Source organism: Thunnus maccoyii, chromosome 11, assembly GCF_910596095.1.
Source record: "Thunnus maccoyii chromosome 11, fThuMac1.1, whole genome shotgun sequence".
NCBI lineage: Eukaryota > Metazoa > Chordata > Actinopteri > Scombriformes > Scombridae > Thunnus > Thunnus maccoyii.
Genome location: NC_056543.1, coordinates 7,670,524 through 7,683,740, shown reverse-complemented (window position 1 = coordinate 7,683,740; position 13,217 = coordinate 7,670,524). Strand labels below are relative to the sequence as shown.

General features: G+C 38.3%; 1 protein-coding gene across 6 annotated transcripts; it reads left to right on the top strand.

The window, feature by feature from the left end:
* Positions 1-315: 315 nt before the first annotated feature.
* On the top strand, positions 316-9,821 carry si:dkey-10c21.1. 6 transcript variants are annotated; one of them, XM_042425441.1, is made up of 7 exons: positions 316-466; positions 1,644-1,680; positions 2,079-2,207; positions 2,390-2,530; positions 2,726-2,794; positions 3,284-3,315; positions 3,739-3,901. In XM_042425441.1, exons 2-7 carry the CDS (start codon positions 1,647-1,649, stop codon positions 3,748-3,750), a joined length of 417 nt encoding a protein of 138 aa, XP_042281375.1. In that variant the 5' UTR covers positions 316-466; positions 1,644-1,646; the 3' UTR covers positions 3,751-3,901. The 6 variants fall into 6 exon arrangements, with proteins under 6 accessions (XP_042281375.1, XP_042281376.1, XP_042281374.1 ...); XM_042425442.1 differs by lacking the exon at positions 316-466 and adding an exon at positions 480-616 and having other exon boundaries at positions 2,729-2,794; XM_042425440.1 differs by lacking the exon at positions 316-466 and adding an exon at positions 480-616.
* Positions 9,822-13,217: the final 3,396 nt, after the last annotated feature.

The following is a 13,217-nucleotide window of genomic DNA, read 5'->3' as shown; positions in this document are numbered from 1 at the left end:
AAGCTTCAAATTAACTTCAGATAAACCTTTAAATACGTTTTTGCACAGAATTAATTTTGGCCCCCATCGCCTACATTGTAAGTATATTATGAGGGGATTTTTAAACCGTTCTTTAATGTTTATTTTGTAAATCATCTTGAGACCCGTCAGATATTTCAGGCGACTCTATGGAAGGTCCTGACCCTCAGGTTGGGAACCAGTGCCTAAGCATGCAATGACTATACGTTATAACTACAATGTTGCTGTCGGTAATGCAGCAGCTTGAACCAGCAGTGAGGAGGCTGCAGGCTCATACGGGAAATACTCATTTAAATTCAGTTAATTCAAGTTGTGAGGTTTCGGACACACGTTGAGCAACGATAGGCTATAAGGCAACATACAACAATGTCACAAACACACACACTCACACACACTCACACACACAACCCCACCTACGAGGCGCTGTGCCAGAGAGACCAATGAGGAAGTGAGTTATCTGATTGAACTTTGCAGAGAGGTTTAGACGCGGCGAGCAGCGCGCTTTTGGTTTCTTTTTTTTACTAAAAAACAGAAACGAATCTCTTTTTTATAAGATTTTTTAACCTGCATTTTCCACGAGAAATCACACCAAATAAAGGTAGGCTTTGTGCGCTATCGGTTTGTAAAAAAAAACAACAAAACACTATTGAAACCGCTGTTTTACCTTTCTCTCTCCAGATGTGGGTCTGTGATTTACCACATAAACTGCGCAGTTGTATTAGTTTACTGATGATTTAACATTTTTGCTTGCATGTGCATGAAAGAGTGTATAGGCTACCTTTTATACCGTGACCAGTGTTAATTTTATATTTGATTTGTTACCTAAAGAAAAGTAGGCTACATAGTTCGTTGGGACAGCTGAAAGTAAAAGCATCACAAGAAGTATTTTGTCAAGAAAACTGTAGTAATTTCTTACATTCTCAGACGTGTTAAATTCTCCAAACATTTACAGAATTCAGTTGTTAAGAAGGTGTTCAGTAAGGTATTCAGGTGATTCTAGTCCTCACCTTTTGACTTAGGCTGCATTTTTATGCCTGGGTTCATGCTGGTCATTAGAAGATCCCTGCATAATGCACTTAGAATGTGAGTAAAATCCATAAGCCTCCTTCTATCCAAATATGTATTAAAATTTTATTTGAAGGTAATAAAATGCTGAATTAGTCAAATCAAGTAGATATCATATCTATATTCAATATTACAGTGTTTTTAGGGCCAAAGTCCCTGTTTTTGTTACTATACTTCCACTGCAGCTCAACAGGGAAATTTAATGCTAAAAAGACTGTAAATGTGTCAGATATCCACTCCATGTGACTAACTCAGACTGCTGAAGCCTCATATAAGCTTCAGATAAACATTAAATGCATTTTTCCACAAAATGACTGTGTAATTTGGCCCCCATCACTTATATTAAAAGCACATTTGAAGGGGAACTTTTAATAGTCAGTACAAACAGGAGGAATGAACCTCTTTCAGTGTTCATATGGGCACCTGACTGTTGTTTAAAGACAGACTTGAAAAATTGTGAACCTGCCCTTTTACAAATCCACAGGATAGGCGTGGCTCTTGCCAGGGCCTTGAACGACTTGACTCTCTGTTAAGTATCATTATTTGCTGTTTCATTGCAGACCATGGACAAGCTGAAGTCAGAGGAGGACAAACTTGGTACGTGGCTTTCAAGTGACCCTGATTACATCCTTGATCAGTGTGGGGATATTTTATCTAGGAACAAATTCAGAGAGGCACAAAAGCAAAGTAGTGCAGCGGACAAGATGAGAGTGCTTTTGAAAATAATACTTCAAAAATGGAGAAGATACAGCTCGGTGCTTCTTTGAGATTCTGAAGCAGCATCAAGCACATTAACCACAACTGCAACAGGTTTTTAACTCAAATGCTCAATGTAACAATCAGTCTGTCAAATTCCTGTACACAGTTGTTGTCTATACTGCACAAACTGTAAATGAGCATTAAGCTTGAGGTACAAATCTTCCCTTTACAGTTTGTTATAAAAGTTTTGGAAGGACACTGCAACAAGTTATGATGATTGTCATTAATCTTTACAGGCTCTGCCACTCCAACACAGTCCGCTGATGATAGCAGTGTTGTTACCGCCAGAGAAATAACAAATACAAAAGCAAAATCCATCAACATGAAGATTGAAACAGTGAGTCAACCAGGAAGTAGGGCATCTGGTAAGCATTAATATTTCTCAAGTATTCTGTGTAGAATTAAATCATAAAATGAAAGGTGTAAAATTAGTTGCTTGGCTTCAGTAAATTAAATGACTGTTGTATAAGATTATTTTTGTTTGGGTTAGAGTTGAAAACAAATGTTTTGACATATGATTTTGACATGTTTTTTTCTTTTTGTTCAGGGAACGTTGTTGGACAGTTTCCCAAAGCAGATCTGGTCGCACAGCGTAACAGTGTAATATGTGCTGACAAAATAACAAATGTCAACATTGATGGTGACATAGATATGTCTGTGTCTGTGAAACCACCAAAAGCTTGTGCAGGTAAGATTATGTCAGCTTCATACTGGTGATCTGTTTGTACATTTATACATAATTAATGAGTGATTGTTTCAGTCAATCTTGTAGCAAAGCTTTTAACATTAAAGGAACAGTCAGCATTTTAGGAAATACCCTTATTTACTGTCTTGCCAAGAGTTAAATGAGAAGATTGATACTTTTGTCTGTCTGTTTAATATGGAGCTGGAGCCAGTAGCCAATCGGAAGATTGGGAACGGGGGGAAATATCTAGCTCAGCTCCGTCCGAAGGTAACAAAATCTGCCTACTAGCACCTCTAAATCTCACACATTTACACATTATATCTCATTTGTTTGAAGGGGACATAATGTGCACATTTCCATCTACATTAGAAAAAGTGCACACATAGAGTACGATATGTAACAGTGTTCAACAATAAGAAGGACAGCTATGGTATACACATATTTCAGCCTAGGTGGTGTTAAGGGCTTTTGTGGTTGGTAAGGAATGAATGGTATTACTTAATGATAAGGGTTGACATTGAGTTGTTGTTAAGTAATATGTTGGGCTGCAAGGTGTTAAATGCGGAACTGTGTTGACAAGACTCCAGGCTAACTGTTTCACCTTGTTTCCTGTTTATCTGTTTATACAAAACAGATAAGAGAGTGGTGTAAGTCTTCTCTGCAAGAGAGTGGATATTTTCCTTAATGTAAAACTATTCTTTTAAAAGACAAAATTCTGTCTCAAAACAGTGAATCCTAACACTGTTTTCCTTTCAGGGACAGTGGACGAGACAATGTCTTCATATATGGTACAGTACACACACACACACACACACACACACACACACAATAGTGGCAGAAATCCTTACACAACAAGATGCACATTGATAGGTTAGTTAGGTTTTTTGGGAATTTTCTCATTAAATGAAGAAGTACCTCAACCCCATCACATTTATGCTGGTGCTGGTGGCCTTTGAACTCTTAACTTGTTTCATCAAATTCCTCTGTACTTAAACAGCATTATGCTGAATCAAGGCCCAGCGTTTCAGTTTACACCTTCATCAGGAACCAAATACAAATAATGGATAGAAAACCACTTTTTCTAAATTTTCAAACATCACACAAGGCCTCCTATAGAATAATTACATCATTCAGTAATCAAGTCATCATTTTTCACCTGCATCATTATCTTTGTTTGCATTACACATAAAAAACCTGCTCCTTTCTTGCAGGATCTGCGGTGAAAATGATCACTCAGCACAAAGTGAAGATCATTGACTGCCTGAGGAGAGATCACCGCTACACTCATGAAAAGTTCATGAAAAAGAATTCGTGCACTATGCATTTTGTAATCAACATTTTTCCAGAATAAAGCATTGAGTTAAAATTTTCAAATTTGTCCCCTTTATTTTTTAGATGCAATGCACTATACCAACCCTTGGTTGGTATAGTGCATTGGTTTTGTTCTCTTTATCTTTTACATTCAAGTTTTTGTATCGTACTTTTTACATTTTGTTATACTCATTTTTGTAAAAACCAAATAAAACTGGTTTGTATATTTATACATTCCAAAGACTACTGGCTTGTGCTCATCTCTGAAGTCTTCTGGTTAACTCCTTAAGGTAAGAGGACGCCCCCCTGAATGGGCGTCCTCAATGCAGCAGCTTGAACCAGCAGTGAGGAGGCTGCAGGCTCATAAATTGTGAGGGTTCAGACACACGTTGAGCAACGATAGGCTATAAGGCAACATACAACAATGTCACAAACACACACACTCCCACACACTTCCACACACGAGGCGCTGTGCCAGAGAGACAAATGAGGAAGTGAGTTATCTGATTGAACTTCGCAGAGAGGTGTAGACGCGGCGAGCAGCGCGCTTTTGGTTTCTTTTTTACTAAAAAACAGAAACGAACCTCTCTCTTTTAACCTGCATTTTCTACGCGACATCACACCAAATAAAGGTAGGCTTTGTGCGCTATTGGTTTGAAAAAAAAAACAAAAAAACTTTTGAAACCGCTGTTTTACCTTTCTCTCTCCAGATGTGGGTCTATGGTTTATCGCGTAAACTGCGCATTTGTATTAGTTTACTGATGATTTAACATTTTCGCTTGCATCTGCATGAGGGAATGTATACCTTTAATACCGTGACTGAAGATCATTTTCATTTAGTGCATTTATGCCAGCAGCATTTAAAAGTGTTAATTTCGTATTTGATCTGTTACCTAAAGAAAAGTACATAGTTCGTTAGAAAAGTTGAAAGTAAAAGCATCACAAGAAGTATTTTGTCAGGAAAACTGCAGGAATTTGTTACATTCTCCAAACATTCACATGTGTTCAGGTGATTCTAGTCCTCACCTTTGACTTGGGCTATATTTTATTTCCTTGTCCAATATTTTACAGACTTTTGTACTGTACTGTAAACAGTAATTATGAGAAACGTTCACAATTTCAAAAGTCTGTTCACAAAAGTCTGTCTTAAAACAACAGTCAGGTGTCCAAATGAACATTGAAATGGGTTCATGCTGCTCATTAGAAGATCCCTTCATAATGCACTTCAGAATGTGAGTAAAATCCATAAGCCTCCTTCTATCCAAAAATGTATTTATTTGAAGGTAATAAAATGCTGAATTAGTCAAATCAAGTAGACATCTTTCAATATTACAGTCTTTTTAGGGTGAAAGTCCCTGTTTTTGTTACTATCCTTCCACTGCAGCTCAACAGGGAAAAGAGGGAATTTAATGCTAAAAAGACTGTAACTGTGTCAGATATCCACTTCATATGACTAACTCAGACTGCTGAAGCCTCATATAAGCCTCAGATATACATTAAATGTATTTTTCCACAAAATGACTGTGTATTTTGGCCGCCATCACTTATATTAAAAGCACATTTGAAGGGGAACTTTTAATAGTCAGTATAAACAGGAGGAATGAACCTCTTTCAGTGTTCATATGGGCACCTGACTGTTGTTTAAAGACAGACTTGAAAAATTGTGAACCTACCCTTTTACAAATCCACAGGATAGGCGTGGCTCTTGCCAGGGCCTTGAACTTTGGACAGAAATTGACTCTCTGTTAAGTATCATTATATGCTGTTTCATTGCAGACCATGGACAAGCTGAAGTCAGAAGAAGACAAACTTGTTACGTGTCTTTCAAGTGACCCTGATTACATCCTTGATCAGTGTGGGGATATTTTATCTATGAACGAATTCAAAGAGGCCAAAAAGCAAAGTGGTGCAGCGGACAAGATGAGAGTGCTTTTGAAAATAATACTTCAAAAGGGAGAAGATACAGCTCGGAGCTTCTTTGAGATTCTGAAGCAGCATCAAGCACATTATCCACAACTGCAACAGGTTATTAACCCAAGTGCTCAAGGTAAAATTCCTGCACACAGTTGTTGTCTATACTGCACAAACTGTAAATGAACATCACCTTGCATTTGGCCTTAATTAAGCCTAACATGCAGGTCTTCCCTTTATTACAGCTTGTTATAAAAGTTTCGGAAGGACACTGCAACAAGTTATGATGATTGTCATTAATCTTTACAGGCTCCGCCACTCCAACAGTGTTCGCTGATGATAGCAGTGTTGTTAACGCCAGAGAAATAACAAATACAAAAGCAAAATCCATCAACATGAAGATTGAAGCAGTGAGTCAACCAGGAAGTGGGGCATCTGGTAAGCATTAATATTTCTCAAGTATTCTGTGTAGAATGAAATCATAAAATGAAAGGTGTAAAATTAATTGCTAGGCTTCAGTAAATTAGATGATTGTTGTATAAGATTATTTTTGTTTGGGTTAGAGTTGAAGGAAAATATTTTGACATGTGATTTTAATTTTTCTTTTTGTTCAGGGAACGTTGTTGGACAGTTTCCCAAAGCAGATCTGATCGCACTGGGTGGCAGTGTAATATGTGCTGACAAAATAACAAATGTCAACATTGATGGTGACATAGATTTGTCTGTGTCTGTGAAACCAGCAAATGCATGTGCAGGTAAGATTATGTCAGCTTCATACTGGTGATCTGTTTGTACATTTATACGTAATTAATTAGTGATTGTTTCAGTCAGTCATGTAGCAAAGCTTTTAACATTAAAGGAACAGTCAGCATTTTAGAAAATACTCTTATTTGCTTTCTTGCCAAGAGTAAAATGAGAAGATTGATACTTTTGTCTGTCTGTTTAATATGGAGCTGGAGCCAACAGCCAGTGAACTTAGTCGGTTAGACCGGTTACGCATGTCAGTCTATAGATCAATTTGCGTACACACTCCTCTAACGGCTAGACAATTATATGTTCACAGCATCAGATATTCTTTTTGAATGGATAAAATACCAATGTAAGACTTCTACATGGAGGGTTGTATTAGTGGCAGCCACCTTTGTTGGAAATTCTGGCATGTGATGTTGACAAAACGAACAAGGGCGAGGGCAGTGCAGCACCCAGACAGTCTAGAGCGTGCACACTAGAGTTATCTTGATGTTCATCTTCAAAACAGGCAGCGGTTGCAAGCATTTTTTGATATAATGACTAAATAATTACCTTTGCGATACCATCATGACGTATATTGTGAAGTTTGTACGCCGTCACTCAGAGACTAACATTAGCCGAGCAGAACAGCGATCAGTAACAAATGAGACCAACACACACTGCAGCATTAAACAACTTAAACCAACTCTGAGGTGAGGAAAACAACTTGGTGCTCAATCTGTTTCACCTCAAAAACCCTGAGGCCGCTCAGCATGTTGGACAACAATGGCTTTCCCCGGAGCTAACAGTGTAGCAGAGAAGCTGCTCTCCACTGCTGGAGATATGACGTTAATAACAACACAGCGGAGCAGTCTGCCTCCTCCTTAGTTGTTATTCTCATATAGGCAGAAGACTGTAAGATGCTTTAAATGAATGAATTAATGCAGTTAACTTTTTCAAATAAAAAGGCTGCAGACCATTTATCTTATCTGCCAGTTACATTTCATATTTTATTTAAGTGGAATAAGGACACCAGTGAATAGTTTAACACACAGTATACTAGAGCAAGAGACTGTTACAACCTTTATTTTTCATCTTTTTGTTCCTCTTAGTATAAAATTTAAATCCCTATGGACTCTTTTGTCTGTCAAATCATGATTTTTTTCATTTAAACGCATTACACTCTAAAGGTGCACCCGCAAGCTTCGTACACTGCACCATGAACGTTCTCCAATCTTTGCCACCTTTGTCTCAAAAAAATTCAGGTAAAACCCTGAACTTCTTGAAAGCAAAATTAACCAAAACTGACATCCCTAGTAGCACTGCAACTGAAGCGGTCAGAGCAGGCTAAGATAAGACAGACTTTATTGTGCCAGTGGGAAACTGGCCTTGGACATCACAGTTTCTGCAGTATAAAATCACAGCAAAACAACAATAAACAACAACAAATACATTCATCCATGAATTGCACATGCTCATCTACATTAGAAAAAGTGCACACGTAGTATGATATATAGCCGTGATCAACGGCAAAAAGGACAGCTATGGAATACAGATATACCGGTATTTCAGCCTAGGTGGTGTTAAGGGCTTTTGTGGTTGGTAAGGAATGAATGGTATTACTTAATGATAAGGGTTGACATTGAGTTGATTGAGTTTGTTAAGTAATATGTTGGGCTGCAAGGTGTTAAATGCGGAACTGTAATCAGCATACAATAGTCTGACAAAGGCCATGGTATTCTTCACACAGGAGCCCTGGCTTTTGACTTGCAGGAAGCATTTTTACATACGTTCAGTTTTTGGCCTTTGACTCTGTTTAACATAGACATCCGACATCACAGTATAGAAATAACAGGAAACCGCAAAAAGCATAAGTCCCCTTGAGGTGTAAAAACAACAGGTTGTGGTTTTAAAGCCGGTCATGTGATGGACTATTTCCTGGCTTTTCTGGTTGCCTGGCAACCTCACGGTGTTACTGTTTCACCCTGTTTCCTGTTTATTGAAAGCTAAACTAGCCGGCTCCAGGCTGGACCTGTCAGTCCTCTCTGCAAGAAAATGAATATTTTCTGAAACGTTAAACTATTCTTTTAAAAGACAAAATTCTGTCTGGAAACAGTGAATCCTAACACTGCTTTCCTTTCAGGGCCAGTAGATAAGAGACAGCCTTCCTCTCAGGTACAGTACATACACACACACACACACTAGTGGCAGAAATCTTCACACAATAAGATGCACATTGATAGGTTAGTAAGGTTTTTGGGGAATTATTAAATCTTATTAAATGAAGAAGCACCTCAACCCCATCACATTTATGCTGGTGCTGGTGGCCTTCAAACTCTTAACTGTCTGTACTCAAACAGCATTATGCTGAATTGAAACCCAAAGTTTTAGCTTATACCTTCATCAGGGACCAAACAGAATAATGGGTAGAAAACCACTTTTTATACCTTTTCAAACATTACACAAGGCCTCCTATAGGATAATTACATCATTCAGTAATCAAGCCATCATCTGTGTCACCTGTATTGTTACCCTTGTTTGTTTCACACACTATGGCACCATCTTGTGGTTAAATTTAAACAAATCAATCCAGCCAAGAGGACAAACAAAAAATCAAATTCCTGTATAATTTCTAACAAATAGTACCAAAGCTATATATTAACAGTTAAACATATCTTGTAAGGAAACATCTTAAGTCTAGCTCTTCATTCACACTTTATTGACTTTGAGTAGTTTTCAGATACAAATTCAGGAAAACTCTTTGTGCATGCCTACAAACTGCATGTTGAAACATAAAAATGATCTCCAAGACTTTGTCCCACAGTAACAAAAAGTAAAAATTTCCTAAAAGCAAATAAAAAAAACAAAAAACCCATTCATTTTTGTTTGATAAACAAAACTTGCTCCTTTCTTTCAGGGTCCCGCTGGGAAAATGATCACTAGGCACAAAGTGAAGATCATTGACTGCCTGAGGAGAGATCACTCCTACATTCTGCAGCTTGTGCACCAAAAAGAAATCGTCGACGAGAGACAATATGATAAACTAAAGCATATATCACAGCCAGAACAAACTATTATCGACCTGATCGATCAGGTGATTGGTAAAGGTGAAGAGTACTGCTCTCAGTTTCTTGAAGTTCTCAAAGAGCCTGATGTTCTCATCACCTACCCACAGCTCAAAGAAATTACAAAGAATTGGTGATAAGCAATGTGAATGTCATATGTTTTTTTCTATGCACTGAACATTTTGTAATCGACATTTTTACGGATTAAAACATTTAATTTTCAAATGTGTCTGTCACACCCTGCCTGGACTTTGGGTGTTTTTTGGTCTTTTTATGTTCTTGTGTTATTTGGGGTCTCCTGGTTTGCACTTCTGTTTAGTCCTTCGGTTCATATGGGTTTTCTTGTTATATTTGGTTGTTGGGTTTGGACTGACTTTTGTTGTTTAGCCTGGTGTGTTGTATACTTTAGTTTAGGTTCATGATGGTTCTTGGACAGGTTGGTGTGGGTTGTATTAGAGTATTGTGTTTTCTGAGTTTTAGTTTTGTTACTGTGTTTCCCTTGTGTGTTCATGTACTCCTCCTCACCTGCCCTGCTCTGTGTCTTCCCCACACCTGCCCTGTATCAGTCTCGTCAGCCCTGCCCTGCTTCCTGTGTTTCCCTCAGCCAATCACTCCCAACCTGCCCTTGTGTCTCGTCACCTGTTCCCATTCCCTGATTAGTTTAGTCTGTATTTAAGGTCTGGTTTTGAGTTGAGTGTTTGTTGGATCATTTGTGTTGTCTTGTCTGCTAGTTCTGTTCAGCTCTGTTTGCCTGTACTTGACCATCCATCATTAAAGGAGATTTTCGTCATGTCTGCATTCCGGCCTCTGCATTTGGGTCCACTCCCGCTTCCCCACCTGACAGTGTCCCCTTTATTTTTTAGACGCATGTGGAAATGATCACTCCTAAATGGTGTTTTCTTTTGAAGTGTTATAACTAACATTTGGGAAGGTGAGGCTAGTGTCGTCTTAAGAAAATTATTTTTTTGCAATCATGGAAATATAAAAATCCCAGTTTTCTGACTGAACAGCTTGTTGAAATAGGCTACATTTGACAATATTTTACCGAATTCTCCTAAACCAATGGATCAGAGTAAGCTGCAGCAAATACCACTAGCTAGGTCAGACCACTAGAGGTCACAATTGCACAAGTTTTGTTTCCAATTGTTGTGTTTGCCACAGTAGTAACTTGCAGTGCAGTATTCAACACTGTATAGTTAAAATGTATTATTCTATGTAGCATGACAGTCTAAACTAGACACTGGAGATACTGAGAGATACTAGAGAACTAGAGATAACTGAACATGCCCATGAAAGAGTTTATGCATGCTAGTGCACAAAGGGGTCATTCAGTTTCAGATGATCCTGCCATCATCTCTTAAAGTTACGCACCATTTCATCTTTTGGTGTCTCTCTCCAGTGGTAGAATATTAACATTTGATCATTTTCTGCTTTAAAGATCTTGTGTTATGGCCTTTTTGACTCATTTTTATGAATACTGATTCTATTTTAAACATATCTGTGACATTTTGTTCACTTAAAGTTGTTTAGATTTCTCTAAATCCATCTTTCCTTACAGCCAAGATTCCCCTCTCTCCTCCAGCAGGCTATAAAATTGGCATCATCAATGACCACCTACTTTGATTGGCTGGAAGTGTGGCCCCAATCTTCACCTCGAGCCAACTGGAATACTACCTAATGAATCATGCAAATTCCCTTACGATTAATGTTTACCTGGACTAATAGCTGCAGCTGGAGATATAAAATAGCAGTCTATGAACCGGAGTCTGATCCTGAATGGAAAGGGAGGAACCTGCTGTTGCTCAGTTGAGATTTCAAAAGGATGTTTCAGAATTTGAGATTGTGTCTTAGTTTCCAAACGAAGTAAAAGTCTTTTTTTTTTTTTTTTAAAGAAATGTAGCCAGAGGCTACTAGCCTAGCTTCAGCAAAGATTTTATGTTCCTTTAGTTAAGCAACAGAAAGAAACAATGTTTTAAAACTTCATCCAAAGACTGAAGATGAAAAAGTTGAAAATCCTGCAGCGTACTGAGTCTCGTTAAGCAGGCTGTAAAATGTGCAGAACACTCACACAACCAACTGCCAATAACGGAGGGAAGCTTGTCCCCAAAAATGAATTCCAGTAATTCCTGATGTAAACTTCCATCCTCTGGAAGGCTGCTAAGACTTTTTAGCTGCTGAACAACCAGCAACAGCAAACTTCCAGTGTCCTGCTTTGCTCGTCATCCACTGAAATGCAAACTCCGACTAAGCTACGTACACACTCAGCGTAGCGCTGGGCAGTGGTTGGTTCATGGTAAAGTTTCTTGGATATTTGATTTGACTTTCTGGTGTGACGTAGTAAGGGGTTCCACCTCAATACCACTAACTCTTGAGCTGTGAATTTCAAAATTTCATATAACTTAAAAAGACAGGAGATAGAATTGAGTAATTTTACAGTACATGAGGGCCCCACCATCACCCTAATCCATTCCAAAGCTTATTTTTCTTGTTTTTACACTATACCAACCCTTTAAAGAACACACATAGAGAGGTGCAGACCAGTGTGAGCTTCAGTTCAAGTCCATCAAAAGTAGAACACGTCACACAACTCTTCTCCAGGACACCATGGCTATCTTGCCTTCATCAGGGTGGTGCCAAAGGCTGCTTTCATTTCCCTTATATATATTTCACCAATTCATCATGACCAATAAATCACTATAAATAACACACAAAAAACCACAATCAATGACTTCATCAAAAGGATCTCACAAAATTGACACAATGACTCTTAGAGTCCATTTAACCAGAACTTCTGAGCTTTTCACAGTATTATCCAGTAAATGTACTTTTTCATCATAAGCCATCAATCAGGAAAAATTAAATATTCATCTTCCAATTCTGGCAATCTAATTCTGTATTCAAACCAGTAGTTCAAGAAAGGGGCCTAGGGCACCACCCAGATGAAAGCGAGAAAGCTGAAAACATTTGGTGACTAAAGCATGGTGTATTGGAGAAGAGTAATGTGATGTGTTTTAATTTTGATGGACTTGAAAGTATAAAATGTAAAAAAAAAATAATAATAAAGCGTGTATATTAGATTTCATTGGAAAATAAGTTGTTGTCACCTTTAATTGAACACAGGGTGTTGATCAGCCAGGGTCGGATTCACCCAGTGAAAGCCATCTGTTTCCATACAGTGATTTGTCAAATCACTGGGTCTAAGGATAGAGGATGTTGTATTGCTGTGCAGATTTTAAAGCCACTTGAGGCAAACTTGTGATTTGTGATATTGGGCTACGCAAATAAAATCGACTTGAATTGCATTTCACAAAGAATGGACATTCAATGTGACAAGATGTAACTGCTCCTCATTGGTACAGTGAAATACTAGCAGGTGAATAGGAATATCTTGACTTACTCACAGTTACACCCTTGCCTCTCTACCCTGGGATGTGGCCTTGGGTACCTGGCTTTGGACCAAGGAACTTTGGATGTGTGGAGTAAGAGCGCAGTAGTAAAGTGGCTGTAGGATCTGCTCTGAATGGAAACAGTCTGACGCACTTGGTAGATCATAAAACGCCAGCAGGATTAACACTGGCCTATGGGGGACAGTGAATGACAAATACACTCTTACACCTCGTGTGAAGTGAAATGTGTGATTGCCTAACTTCCATATATCTCTCCAGCATTTTTAT